The sequence below is a fragment of the Dromiciops gliroides genome, chromosome 1, assembly GCF_019393635.1.
Source record: "Dromiciops gliroides isolate mDroGli1 chromosome 1, mDroGli1.pri, whole genome shotgun sequence".
NCBI classification, from domain to species: Eukaryota; Metazoa; Chordata; class Mammalia; order Microbiotheria; family Microbiotheriidae; genus Dromiciops; species Dromiciops gliroides.
In genome coordinates, this window is record NC_057861.1 from 420788232 (window position 1) to 420803791 (window position 15560).

The following is a 15560-nucleotide window of genomic DNA, read 5'->3' on the forward strand; positions in this document are numbered from 1 at the left end:
TTACAACAATTGTGGGAGGAAGGTGCTATTTATTATCCCCATTTTGCAGATGAAAAAACTGAAGCAAACAGGTTAAGTGACTTGTTGAGGGTCACACAGTTTGTGTCTGAGATCACATTTGGTTACATGAGGTCTTCTTGATTCTGGGTAGTTAGATGGCATGTTGGATAGAATGCCAGGCCTCGAGTTTGGAGGACCTGGGTTGAAATCTGGCCTCAGACACTTACTAGCTGTGTGACTCTGATCAAGTCACTTAACCCTGTTGGCCTCAGTTTCCTCATCTATAAAATGACCTGGAGGAGGAAATGGCAAACCACTTCACTATTTTTGCCAAGAAAAACCCCAACTGGGGTCACAGAGAGTTGGACATAACTGAAGTTCCTGACTCTAGGCCCAGTGCTCTATACACAGTGGGCACACATAAGCATCCCTGTGGGCCTCAGCATATTGACTTAGTTTTAAAGTGTAATGCTATCTATATTTTAGTGTGTTTTTATTTTTCTTGTTAAATATTTCCCAATTACATTTTAATCTGGTTCAATCAGCATATGGGAGTGTTGCAGCTTCATGACGGTTTGTTTGACATCTCTGGTAGAGGGCAATGTGTTTGTGATAAGATCCAGAGAAGAGTTCAGACGAAGGAGCCGGGTCTTGGTCTCTGTGGTTTTATGCAAATGATAGGCAAACTTTCCACTAATTCCCACATTCCAATCCACTTCTTTTCTGGGCCTCCCTCATTTGGATGAGGCTTTTGCTAGAGTTCAACTGAAAATGACCTGTATTATATTATTTAAGAGCCCCTCAAATCTCACCTGTGCAGAAAGCCACTCCAGCCCACGCTGATTTCTCCTTTCTCTGAGGTCCTGTAACACTGACTCTTGGTTTCTCCAGGAAGGCTTTTTAGCTTTCCTTGGTTTGTAATGATCCCCACCTCTGACCTCACTTAGCACTTTGCACCTCTCTAATACACAATAATAGTATAGAAAATTACCTGGGAATTCTGTGTTATAGTTAGTTTGTTCTTGTGTCAAGCCCCCTCCCTCTCCCCCACTAGATTGGGAATTCAATAGGCTAGGCATCTCACCCCCAGCTTTTCATTTCCTCCTAGTGCCTAACACCATGTTCTGCATTTAGTAGATGCCTAATACTTGTTGAGTGAATCACTGCTTTTAACTCAGCCCTATACTGTCTATTTTAATTCTTAATTGTCTTAACTATTAACTATGGGTATATATCCTGTTGCTCCAGTTAGACTGAGTAATTCCTTCAGAGGATTAGACAGATCTTGTCATCTTTCTCTCTTTCCTATAACATAGCCAGCATTTACACCTAAAGGAGTTCAAGATATAAGAATAATCATAATATCTGACATTTATAATGCCCTTTAAAGCTTATAAAACATTTTACTTGCATTGTTTCATTTGAACCACAAATAAGTGAGGCAGGGACTTCCGTTATAAGCTCCCTTTTACAGATGCAGAAACTGGGGCTCAGAGTGATGAAGTGATTTGCCCATGATCACAAAGGTAATGAATGTCAGAGGTGGGTTTGCTCTCTGGCTTCTTTAGGTGCAGCATTCCATTTGCCCTTATATACCTCCTGATAAAAAAAGTGAAGGAATCCCAACCTTGAGGAAGTTTATTACAGCTTAGTAAAGGGGTATAACTAAAACATGCAATAATACAATGATGAGAGCATTAGAAATGTGCAAAAGGAAGTGCTGTGCAGAGGTCTGTGAGTGGGGAAAGTCACTATTAATTGTGGGGCAGGGCAGACAGGAGGTTTGTGGAGGAAGAAGCATTTGAGTTATGTGTTAAATGTAATAGGTAAAGAGAGGAGGGCATTGTAGTCACAGGGGTCATAGTGTGCAAAGGCTTTGAGGTTAGAGAGCTCAGAATGTGGTAGAGGAACCCAATGCAGTCATGTTTGGATGGAGTTTTTGTCTGTGGAATGCCAAGCAAGTGAGTTAGAAGTTCACCCAGCAGGCAAAAATACTTGCACTAAAGTGTGACATGATCACATCTGGGCTGGAATATCCACCTGGCAGAGGTATTAAGGGAAAAAGTCTGGAAACACTGCCAAAAGGCTATTGAAATAGGCCAATCCAGGGATCAAGAGGGTCTCTTGGGGTAGTGGGAAGGGAAGAGAGCAAGGTATGATTTGGAAAATCTTAGACTTCTCCCTTTGGTATACACAGCTATTGCTTCATACCTTCCAGGGAATGAGGCATAGCAATCACTCATATTCTGGCCAAGTCTGTCTTAAGGGGAGGCTCTCAAATGGCCTTGTGATTTTTCTTGATTAAGTCCTCCAGATGAGAAAGGGTTCTGTTCATGATGATGTTTGCTTGAGGAATGGCAAGCCTTGATCCCTTCCCTTCCCTCTGACATTTCTTATTAATTTTCCCTTTTAGAACACGTTAGCTCGCCCCCCTGGTAACTGGTATCAAGACCCTGCATTCTCAGCATGGACTGAAAATCAGTTTTACTTGACTTGGGAAGATGATAGACATCGGTAGTCTTTACAAGGCAAAGACAACCAATAGGTTGGGAAGGACCTTAATCTTCACGTCACAAATACAGGGTAGGGAAGATGTGAGACTCAAACCCTCATGTGGAAGAAGCCACAATTCTCAGAGAAGTTCTCAGCCCAAGTCATTGTCCGTGTCAAATGGTTGAGGATCAGGAATGGTTGAGGATCATCCAGGAAATGACATTAAAGAAGAGGCATTACCATCTTCTTTGCCACTGTACCCTGAGGATTATGGGGCCTTTTCATCTGACATGCAGATGAAACCTCTGATATTGTAGCTTTTCCCATTAGAATGTGAGCTCCTGGGGGGCAGGAATTGCCTTGCTTTTCTATTTGTTGCTCTTGTTCTTAGGACAGTGCTTTTCATTTAATAAATATTTTTCTGTTACATTAGTAACCTCCTCTATAACTAAGAGGCTTAGAGTGCTGAGAATTAAGAATTAAGTGTTCAGGGTCAAACAACTAGGAGGCATCAGCAATGGGACTTTAAACGAGGTCTTCCTGATTCCAAGGCCATCTCTATGTCCTACATCACACCTTCACTTGATATGTACATTATTGATATAGACAAGATACAGCCAAAGAAGATGCAAGGTAGATTTAGAGGGGGATGGCTTAGAAGCTGGAGAGGCAAGCAAAATCCTCCAGCAGGAAGTGGCTTCTGAACAAGTCCTTTTCTTTTTTTCTTTTTAATTTATGGGATAAAACAAGCATTTCCATAATGTAGTTTTCCATGCTGTGATCATGACACAATGGACAGCAAAGCAGCCTGGTAACCCAGAAGATCTGGTTCAATTATGTCCTTTGACATGTATATTCTGTATTACCCCCAGAAGTCACTTAACCACTCAATGTGCCTGAGAAACTCTCAGGCTGGAAGTTCCAATCGGTAGAGGGGTTTACATAGAAATTGCCCATACTAATGAAATCATGGATTCAGTCCTTTTCCCAACTTCATAATCACTATGAAATTCCATCTCCACTAATTCCAACCAACTTTGTTTTGTCTTCTTCCTTTTTCTTTCAGAACACTTTATCAAGACTTTGCCAGAGTATCATGTGGTGGGCCCTGTCAAGGTAAATGCAACTGGACATTTTGTATCCCATACTTTGCAACATCATGCTTCCATTAGGGGGAATGCCAGGAGGAGAAGAGATCTGGAGAACCATGATGAGCGGGTATATTATAAAATTGCTCATGAGGACAAGGACCTGTTTTTTAACCTGACTGTCAATGAAGGATTTCTTTTCAATAACTACATCCTGGAAAGAAGATATGGAAACCTCACAGGTGCCACAATGGAAGCCCATTCAGGCTCTTCCTGTCACTTCCATGGCACTGTGCTACAACCTGGAGTTGGGGATGGCACTGCAGCCCTTAGTGCTTGCAAGGGACTGGTAAGTGGGCAGTTAATTCCATCTTTACATTCTCCTTGTGCCCTCAGTCTTTACCTTACATGGTTTGTTATATGTTACTTGTTCCTATGATCACTCACTTGACAAGTATATGGAGTATCCACTTTTTATGGCCACAAGGATGAGTTGGCCACCAACTCAAGGTCCTCTGGGCAGAAGAGATGGTGGTCAGTTGGAAGCATTTCCCACAGAGACAACTGTAAGGCAAAGTCAAGAAGTGGTGAATATCATGGCAGGTGGGAAAATGAAATAATATGGGGTCTAGAATCAGGATGATCAAGAGGGATGCCAACAAAGTGGGTTGAGGTCCCAGAAAAATTCAGTCACTGGGAAAGAAATCTGAGTGGGTGGGGTCCAGAGAGCAAGGGTTAAATAATTCAAATTAGAGCAGCTCATCTCTAGCAGCAAAATCCAGCATGGCCACTCATCTTTTGGTTATGAGCTCTGTGTTTTATGGGTCTGTAGGTTTCACCTCTTTTGAGGGTGTGTGCATATGTAAATGTGAATACTGCTGGACCACTACATGTACCATACAGTGCTAACTATGAGGGGATTCTGAAGAAGTAGATGTGAGGGTAATTTATCCTTAAGGATCTCACAGTGTTGTTTGAGAAATAAGACCAATACTCATGTGAAGGGTTAGTGTGGCATCACACGTTTTCAGATTTTGAAATGTATTACTTAGTTTTGCTGGTTTTTTCTTTCATAAATATTATTTTAATATGGGATAGTCCTCTGGGAGGACAATAGGAGAGGGATGCTGGGGGAAATTTTGGTGATTTAAGAAGAACAAGATATCATTAATTTTTAAAAAAAATTTAGAAAATACAAGACATTAACAAAACAACATATAATTAGAGTTGTGACATTCTACAGGGAGGCAGCACGGAATAGAATATAGGTTTGGGAGTTAAAAGACATGGGTTCTAATTTTAGCTCTGTCACTGACTGCCTGTGTTACATTGGGCAAATAATGAAACCTCTCTGTAGTTTGTCCATCTGTAAAATGGGTATAAACATGTTGAGTGAGTGCTGGATTGGAGTCAGAAGACCTGGTTCCCAATCCCACCTCTGATGATGATGATGAGAGAGTGAGTGAGTGTGTGTGTGTATGAGTGTGAGTGAGAGAGAGAATGACTTTGAGCAAGTCATTAACTTCCCTGGACATCAGTTTCTTTATCTATAAAATGAAGGGATTGGACCAGAGGGTCTCTGAGATTCTCTTTAGCTCTAAATCTATGATCCTATGAACTTTTTTTCTCCCTAGACATTCATAGTCCTCATGACTCACAGTGTCAATGAAAGGCAAGGATTGGGTTTGTTCCTGATACTTCTTAAAATATGGATTTTCACATACTGGGCTGATGAGTATACATATATTCTGGTATATATTTATCTTATCTTTGATCCTGGATTTTGGATAGCCTACTCAAAGACAGGGACCATTTTTCTACTTCCTCTATATCTCCTTAAGGGTCTTAATAAAATTCCTTGAGCCATTGACTGATAGCTTACTTCTTTGTAGCTTATAATTTTTGTCCTCTGGGCCAAATTCTTTGCTGCTCTTCTGTCTCCCCTCTGGCCTCACTCTTGCCTCCCGCTTCCTATTACAGAAAATTGGTCAATAAACCTTGATTAAGCACCTACTATGTACAGTGGATAGAGTGCTGGCTCTGGAGTTAGGAGGACCTCAGTTCACATCTAACCTGGTAGGTACCCTTATTAATTAAGTGACCTTGGGTAAGTCACTTAAACATGTTTGCTTCAGCCTTATGTGTGAAATTAGTTGGTGAAAGAAATGGCAAACCACTCCAGTATCTTTGCCAAGAAAACCCCAAATGGGATCACAAAGAGTTGAATACACCCGAAACAACTGAATGACAACTTGTGCCAGGCACATAGGGATGTATTAAGCCCTGGAAATACAAAAAACAAAGCAAAACAATCTCTTCACTCAAGGAGTTTACAATCAATTGGGAGAAGACATAAAAGAAAGCTGAAAAATCAGGGAAGGGAAGAGAAAGAAGTAAGGGAAGGGAAAGGTACCCTGAAGCCAGGGGCATGGTGGAAAAGTCAGAGAAATCCAAAACGAGTGTAGCCAGGTGGGAAATAAGGAGATGGCTGTTCTGAACCCCTTCCCTAAAAGGTTTTGGGGTTCATGGCTTTGCAAAGGTGTGATTCCCAAGGCTGATTGGATCTTGCAGGATGATGAGGTTTCTCAATGATGGAGTTCCTGGGGGTATGATGAAGTCAGGTAAGTCCAAAGATGTAGCTAGTCAGGAAATGAGGTGATTTTGCTCATTGGTATAAATCTGTTTATGTGATATTGTCACTGTCATCATCCTCTCTGATAGCAGTAGTAGGGACAACAAATATTGTCTTTACTGGCAGCTGATGCTTCTTTGATCCTAAATAGAAAAAAGAAATGGTCACTGTGAGTAAGGAAATTAAAACGTTAAGAGAATGCTAAATGCTGAGAAAGGCACTGACAAAAGGATGGAATGGCACATGGTTCCAAACCACCAAAGAGCAGACAAATATGAGCATACTCCAGTCATACAGGTGGACCTTCATGCAAACCTCAGAATGCACCAAGAATAGAGTGACATGAGACACATTCATTAGCAGGATTAGCCACCATTGTTGCACAATTTCACCTCTGACAGAAGGTTTGCCCCTGTGCCTGTTTGGCAGAAATAGAGGGAGATAAAAATAGAGACTTGGAAAGGGAGAGGAAGAGGGAGAAAGATTCAGTGATAGTGGCAAGATTGCTAATTTTGGAATCAGAAAGACTTGCTTCAAATGATTACTGTGACACTCACTAGCCTTGTGGCTATGGATTGGTTGCTTAATCTCCCTGATACTCAAATAGCTCTCTAAGATGAGTGGAGGGAAGTCCCATACTTCATTTATGGAATCTAATAAACAATAGGTGGTTTATTAGAGAAACTGAATATTTAGAAATATGCCACACCTAAAAGGGCAGCTACATGATGCAGTAGATAGAGAGTTGCCCCTGGAATCAGGAGGACCTGAGTTAAAATCTGGCCTGGAACACTTATTAGCTGTGTGACCCTGGGCAAGTCACTTATCCCTTTTGCCTCAGTTTCCTCATCTGTAAAATGAGCTGAAGAAGGAAACAGCAAACCAGTTTCTTTGTCCCAAAGAAAACCCCAAATGCAGTCATGAAGAGTTGGGCGTGACTAATTGACTAAATAACAGACCTAAAAATTGAAATTTAAGATGAAATCTGGCAGATTGTAAATGTCCAAATGGGATTTTCAGAAAGGACACAGAAAAGTGTCCTTTGTATATTTTCTGGTTATGTTCTGTGGACTTGGTATAAGAAGTAATGGAGCAAATACCAACAAATACGCAAACACAAAGACTTGATTACATGGCCTAGATGGAAGGAATTTTGAAAATCTGAGTGTGGCCTAATTTTGCCATTAGAAATATTCTATTGGAATCTCTCTTGGAGTTTTCAGATTCAAGTGGGCAATTAATTAAGGGTTATGAAGAGAGAACATGATTAGAATATAATTACTTTCTTTTGAGCTTGGATTTCACTAGGACAACTCTTTAACACCCATTTGCACAAACTCCCTTAATTGCAAATGACACACTTATTAAGATAATATGTGTAAAGCGCTTTGCAAACCTGGAAGCATTATATAAATATTAACTATTAATTTATAGGGTTAGGGTTCAGTAATCTGCATCACCCCCCCCAGCTCCCCCAGTGAAATATAAATTTCTGGAAGGCAGGCATTGTTGAGGTGTTTTGACTGGCATAGTGCCTAATATGTAGTATGTGCTTAACGAATGTTGGCTAAATTGCTATGAACTCTGATTAAGGTGTAGTGAAGAGTAGTGTAGGAGCAGAGTCCTAGTTCTGTCATTTACTAACCTCGTTCAAGTCTTGAACTTCAATGTTCCCATCTATAAGATGAACATGATGAATAATTTAATATAATGAATAACACTTCATTCAAATAGACAATACTCCAATGAATGTATGAATAATGTAACACATGAATGATAATGAATAATACTTGTTCAAATTTATTTGATCTTCTTGTTTTAAGATCATAGGAAATAATGTATGTGATAATGCTTTGTAGATGAAAATATTTTAAAATGTGAGGTCCTGCTATCGGGAACATTTCTCAAAGATGTTCTCTCCTTAATCAGTCAGTATATATTTATTTATTGCATACTCTGCCAGGCACTGGTGATATAGATACAAAGGTGGAGACCCCCATTCTCAAAAAGCTTATGGTCTAGATTCTCCCTTTCCTCTGCTTAGGGAATCACAGAATTGCAAGGTTGGAAGAGACCTTGGAAGTTATTTAATCCAACCAATATCAATAATAATTCTACAACATACCTGACATGTAGTTAATCAGAATTTATTGAAGTCCATTACCTGGTAGAGAGCAGGAAGGAGAGAGAGAGAGGGAGGGAGGAAGAGGGAGGGGGAGAGGGGGAGGGGGAGGGGGAATGAGGACACCAATATCTTCTGAGACACTCCAGTATGTTTCTTGATAATTCTAATTGTTATAACATTTTACCTTACATCAAATCACATCCTGCCTCTTCTCAAGGATTTCCCAATGCTCTTGGTCATGTCCTCTGGGACCAGGCTGAACAAGACTCACTTATCTTCTGTATAATAGATAGTGATTCTTCTTCTACCAAATCTTGTCCTCTCCAGGTAAACATCCCAACTCTCTCAATTGATCCTGATATGTAATGACTTGAGATTTTTCATCATTCTAGGTACCTTCTTCAGGATGTTCTTCAAATTATCCATGTCCTTGCTAAATATGTCATCTAGAACTGAGTACGGTACTCTGCATGTGTGATCTGACCAGGCAATAGCATAGAAGAATTTTTGCTTCCCTATACATTTTGCCTCTCAAAGAAGTTTAAGATGCCATTAGGATTTCCCCCCCATAACATTGTTAACTAAAATTAAATTTGCAGATCCCTAAAAATATTGGATCTTTCTCAAATGTCTAGTTATTTCTCCCCCATCTTATATTTGTGAAGTTGATTTTTTTTAACCTGAGTGTAAGAATTTACATTTAACCCAATTCAATTTAATCTTAGTAGATTTGGCCCAAGATTGTAGCCTGCTGAGATCTTCTTGGATCCTAATTTTGTCATCCAGCATGTTAACTAGCTCTTGAAACTTTGTATCATCTGTAGAATTGGTAAGCATGCTATGCTTTGAATGACTAGATGTTGAAAAAATTCTAAACCTCAAAAGACCAATAACATTTCCTGAGCACTCTAGGGACTTTCTTTTAAGTTGGCATCAAACCGTTAATGACAATCAATTCTGAACCCACCTAACTTGATGAAGAGGACACATTTCATTTCCACAAAAACATCAGGAACAATTTTGTTCAGATGCCTTGCTGAAACCTCTCTATCTGTATCAGACTAGCAGGTCTCATTTAAAAAAAAAGGAAATGGAATTGGTCTGACATGCCTTGTTCTTGACAGTTTAATTTTCTATATGTTCACTAGACATCACAGTATGTTCTACAATTTTCTCAGGAACTGGTCAAATTCATTGGCCTCTAGTTTTCCACGATACTCTGCTTTTACTTTTTCTTGAAAATGGGACTGCATCCACTTTTCTGTAAGTCCTGCAGCATCTTCCTTAGATTCCATGATCCTTCAAAAATAAAAGATGGATCTAGTTCCTCCAATACTCTGGGATAGAATTCTTTTGATCCTGGTTCCTGGAGTTTATGAAGGGCAGTTCAGTACCCATCTCCTCACCTGAGGGAATGGAGATGTGAAATCATCTGGGTCTAATACCATTTCCCCGTGGGAAATAAATATTTTAGGGAGCCTTTGGCATGTCTTTGAGCATCCTGTCTAGCTCAGAAAATTCTGCCTCATATGGCCAAAGCACAGATCCAAGAAAGTTCCTTTGCTTTCAAAGGACTTTGAGAAATGGAGAGGGCTTTGGAAGGCAGGTGTTAGATAAAACCAATTTTTCAAGGCTTTCTCAATTTCAGGACTATACCAATACTATGGGCTTATTTTCCCCTTGAACCTAATGCTCTTTCAAGCATCTCTACTTCTCTTGGGAGTACCATTATCCTTTTAGTTACTGAAGTTCCTAACCTTGAAGTCATCCACAATTTTTCACTCTCCCTCATCCCATATATCTAATTAATTGCACTGTCTATTTTTTAACCTTTACAACATCTTTCACATCTTTCCCCTTCTCTGGTCATATATACCAAACACTCAACTATTTCAATAGCCTTCTAATCAATATCATTGCTTCAATTCTCCCCCCTTTCCAATCCATCCTCCACACAGCTGGTGAAGTAATATTCCTAAAACACAGGCTCTATAAACTCCACAAATTCTATATTACCTTTTAGATTAAAGGTAGACTCCTCTGTTTGCTATTTAAAGCCTTTTGTGACCCAGTTACATGCTCCTTTTCCTTACTCATACTTTTTTCCTCATCTTTTACTTTTTGTTCCAGGTAGACTGGCCTCTTTATTGTTATTCATATATAACATTCCATTTTATATTTCTGTGACTTTGCACAGGTTTGAAGTAAATTCCTCTGTGACTGAAGGGAATTCTTTTGTCTCCTCTGCTTCATAGAAACCTTAGTTGCCTTCAACACTGAGCTCAAATGCTACCTGTTATAATGGGCCTTTCCTGATATCCCTTCCTGCCAGGGACCAGAGCCTTTTCTCCCTTCAAATTGCCTTGCAGTTATGTTGCACATAATTAAAATCTTATATGGGTATATGCTTTTTACCTCCGTAGAAGATAAATTCCTTGAGGGTAGGGACTGCTTCATGAATCATAGATCAGGAATTTGCAGCTGGAAAACCACTTAGTCCAACCATCTCCTCTTATATGTGTGGAAACTCAAGTCCATTGAGGTTAAATGACTTGCCCATAGCCACACATATAGTAAATATCACAGGCAAGATTTGAACCCACACCTTTCTCATTTTAAGTCTTCCACTCTATCCAATGCAGCCTGACATAGTGGATAGAGTGGTGGACTTGGCGTCAGAAAGATCTGAATTCAAAGTCCACCCTAGACAATTGCAAGCTTATGTGTACCTTGGCATATCACAAAGTCTTCTAACCTCCATTTCTTCATCTGTAAAATGGGGATAATAATACCATCTGCCTTACAGGATTGTGAAGGACAAAGGTTCTCTATCTGTATCTCTATCTTTGTATGTCGTCCCTAACTCTTCTCTTACTCTAGACAGATGCTGGTTCCTTCACCCTATTTGCACTCATGCTGGCAGATTGGGGTGACTCTCCAAAGGGGCATACATAATTTTACTACTCATGCTTAGGGTCCTAGGGGCAACCCTAGTGTAGGGATGAACATATGTATCTTACAACTGTAGTAACCAAGATTTTAAAAATTAGCCAAGATGACTAATTCTTAATTATGGAACATTTACTATAGAAGACAAAGTGGTAATAATGATAACATAATGTAGCAGTATACATACTCTCCTACTAATGCACATGATACCTATGGGAGAGAGTGAGCACAACCTGCAAAAACCTGGCAGTGAGGCTTGCAAGTGTAGAAAACCACATCCTGGTGCAACTCAACTCTGGACTGGTGGCCTTGAGATCCTTGGTCTCCTTAGGAAAGCTTTTTTTTTTTTTTTTTTTTTTTTTTTTTTTTTTTTTTTTTTAGTGAGGCAATTGGGGTTAAGTGACTTGCCCAGGGTCACACAGCTAGTAAGTGTTAAGTGTCTGAGGCCAGATTTGAACTCGGGTACTCCAGGGCCGGTGCTCTATCCACTGCGCCACCTAGCTGCCCCCCTTAGGAAAGCTTTTATCATCTGCAAAGTGGCACTGGCTTCACTGCCCTGTTGGATGAAGTATTTCCTCTGTTATTCTGAGGAGCTTTGTTAAGATTTTTTAGCCAACAACAGCCTTAAGCTTGGGATTTACAAAGCTTTCCTGGTCTTCCCAATGGTGTCTTTCAGTGAAAAGCAGTTCTCTTCAGCCTAGGATTTGCAAAGCTCTTGAGGATACCTTGAAGGTTTTCTCCCTATGAACTATACAGGGCAGTAAAGGGCAATGTAGACAAGTCTCTGAGGGATTTCTGTTCTCTTAAGCTGTAGATAGGGCTACATAGCAAGGCAGTCTTTCCATCAGCTCTTCAAACAGCAGAGGAGACTGCTTTCTCCAAACACTGCCCAACATCAGAACTTTCCTTCTATCAGATTAATTCCCTGAATCAACTGCAGAAGCCATCTGTCTTTAATCAGCTGGTCTCAGCTGAAAGTGCCTTTATTTTCTTCTGTCTTCTCTGCCTTTCTTTTTATTTTATTTTATTTTATTTTATTTATTTATTTATTTATTTTTTGCAGGGCAATGGGGGTTAAGTGACTTGCCCAGGGTCACACAGCTAGTAAGTGTCAAGTGTCTGAGGCCGGATTTGAACTCAGGTACTCCTGAATCCAGGGCCGGTGCTTTATCCACTGTGCCACCTAGCTGCCCCCATTCTCTCTGCCTTTCTGCTGCTGTCAACTTCTCAGCTCTACTTTTCTTAGCCTGTTATGTGGTTTCTAATCTGTCTTCTCATTGACTCTCCTGTCAGGGCCTCATAAAGAGTGACCTATCTCTATCTCAGGTTGAGAAATCCACATTTCTGTTGGATGTGACACAGTTAAAACATAATCATAAGCAGTTTTTAAAATTTAAATTTTCTCAATGATGAATTTCAAAACCCTAAAAATGCACATATATAAATTCTGCTCTGAAAAGAATGTGGTTTTTATCATCAGTACTTTTTCCTCATGAGGAGCTGCTTTGTCAGATCATCTCAGAATTGTCAATGTTTCTCTTCAAACTGCTTTTCTCTGTATTTCTCACACAAACATCCTTGTTCTGCTTCTTTTCAGTGAATAAAATATCCACCCAAGAAATGGACGTTATTTTACTTAGGTGAAGTGCTTGGCAAACCTTAAAGTTTTATATAATAAATTATATTTATTATTATTGTTAGCCACAATGACATACTGCTTCTCATTTTTGTTTTTGATATGCCTAGTAACTAACACAGAGATTGGCACATGGGTGCTCAATAAATAATTACTGATTCATTGACTAATGAACTAATCTGGTCTGCTCCAGAGCAGAAATGGGTGGTCCCAAACTGTCATATCTCCCAGAGGCTACACTAGAACCCCAGGTTGAACCTTTTACCACAGATTAATTTTTGATCCTTTTTTAGTAGTAGGTAATTAATTGTTCTACTCCTTCAAATCATAATTCAAGGCTTCCCTTCTCTAAGAAGCTTCCCGTATTAATCTTGCCATTCTGCAATGTACCATCTCCATTTCTGCCTTACCTTTTCTCTTTGTTGCATGTGTACTTTTTTTAATGCATTTCTCTCAATTATCTATTTTTCATAACATATATATTACACATATATTCATATTTCTGTATAATATGCAGCTAGGTGGCACAGTGGATAGAGTGCCAAGTCTGGTCAGGAAGATTCATCTTCCCGAGTTCAAATCTTAACCTTGTTTGCCTCCGTTTCCTCTTCTGTAAAATGAGCTGGAGAAGGAAATGGCAAACTACTCCAGTATCTTTGGCAAGAAAACCTCAAATGGGGTCCTGAAGTGTTGGAAACAGCTGAAACAACTGAACAACAAAATACATATAGTAATATACCTATATTTTGGAGAATTTGCATTTTACTGTGAAAGATCTTAGTTAAGATATTGGCCTCAGTCCCAGTTGGAAAATCCTGGTGGTCCCTTTTCCATGCTATCAAAGACTATAACAGCTTTTGCCCTTTTGCTCATGAACTCTGGCTGAAGAATGGGGTGATGTAGCTGAGGAATGAAGTTCATTGGCAGAGCTTTGTGGGAAAACTTTCCCTGGGCTACATTTCACTCTATTTTCCAGATCTGGAACTTCACTCCTCATTTGTAGAAAACATTCATTTTAGCTTGATGATGCTTGTGTTTGAGAAGTTACTCTCCCTCTCTGGAGGCCTGGCCACACTGGTGTTGGGAATGAGGATTAATGAGTGAGGGAGAGAAGTAGGGAAGGGAATAAAAGGGCCGTTTATTTCCCGATGTCACCAGGTTAAGAAATGTGACTTGCGGCCTTTGAGGCTTTCCTGATTAGATACATCCTCTCTGAGCCAGAGGACTTTGGCATAGGGTTTTCTGTCTGATAGGAGCTCCTGTTCTTATGCTGTCCGCATTCTGTATTTCAAACCCATAACTCGTCTGCTTAAAAACCTTCCTTGGTGCCCTGTTGCATCAAGGATCAAATAAAAACTTCCCAGCTTGGCATTTAGAACTTTTCACAGACTGGTCCAGACTGCATTTCCAGACTTATTTGACATCCTTCTCCTTCATATGTCCAGTTAAATGGGTTTCTGCTTGTTGTTTCCTCAAAATCTTCATTTCACTTTCCACCTCCACATGTTTGCACAGGCTGCCCCATAAGTGTAGAAGTCGCCTCCACATCAAAGAATCCTTTTCTTTTTTCAGGGCTCAACTCTTATTCTACTTCCTATGCCTTCCCTGATACCCTTAGTTGTTAATGCTTTTTTCCCCCCTCTGCAGATTACTTTGTGTTTACTTCATTATCTGTGTAAATGTATCCCCCTTGTAGAAGAAGGTAAACTGCTTGAGGGCAGGCTCTGTTTTCCTTTTGTAACCCCAGAGTATTTTACTCCACATTGTTGTTATTTAATCATTTCCATCATGATGTCCATCTCTTCATGACCACATTTGAGGTTTTCTTGGCAAAGGTCTTGGAGTGGTTTACTATTTCCTTCTCCAGTTCATTTTACAGATGAGGAAAACTGAGGCAAACAGGGTTAAATGACTTTCCCAGAGCCCCACAGCTGGTGGAGGTCAGATTTGAACTTGGGAAGATGAGTCTTCCTGATTCCAGGTTTGGCACTCTATTGCATCACCTAGCTGCCACCTTGCATGTAGAAGATGCTTAATAGATGCTTGGAGACTTGAGTTGTTTACTTTTTACTTTGCCTTTAGTCTTTTTTTTTTGGTTCATTAATACTCTGTTTTTGAGAATTGAAGAACTTATCTTGTCAATAGGCAACATCATCTTCCTACTTTCATTAGTTATGTTAAATTAGGGTCATCTCCAAGATTTAGTTGTTGGAGACCCCTTTTTTGTAGACTGGAGAAAAGAGGGAGAATGATCCTTTACATCTAAGTGAGTTAATGACAAATACAGAATAGGCCCTATTAGGGGCTGTGTAAGCATCCTCTCTTGAGGTTTTACCATGAAATATATCACTATTTGCATCACAGATGCCACATTTAGATTATTCCAGTCCTCCCCTTTAACTTCTTTGAAATCCTGATTCTGAGACTAGGAGCCTTTTTTAAATGCACCTAGCATAAGGCACTTTCTTTTTGGTATAGTTTAAATTCACTAAGAGGCCATGTGGCATAATGGATAGAGAACTTGGCCTCAGGAAGAGCTAGGTTCAAATCCTGCCTCTGGCACATAGTGGCTGTGTGACCCTGAATACATCACTTAATTGCTTGGTGCCCAGGCAACTCTGTAAGACTGTAATTTGC

At 39.9% G+C, this 15560-nt stretch overlaps 1 protein-coding gene across 1 annotated transcript in view; it reads left to right on the forward strand.

The window, feature by feature from the left end:
• Positions 1 to 15560, forward strand: part of ADAMTS12 (ADAM metallopeptidase with thrombospondin type 1 motif 12) — a 569738-nt gene that overhangs the window by 8572 nt on the left and 545606 nt on the right. Inside the window, 1 exon segment of the mRNA XM_043975705.1 lies at positions 3560 to 3930. Coding sequence (XP_043831640.1) covers positions 3560 to 3930 — 371 coding nt within the window.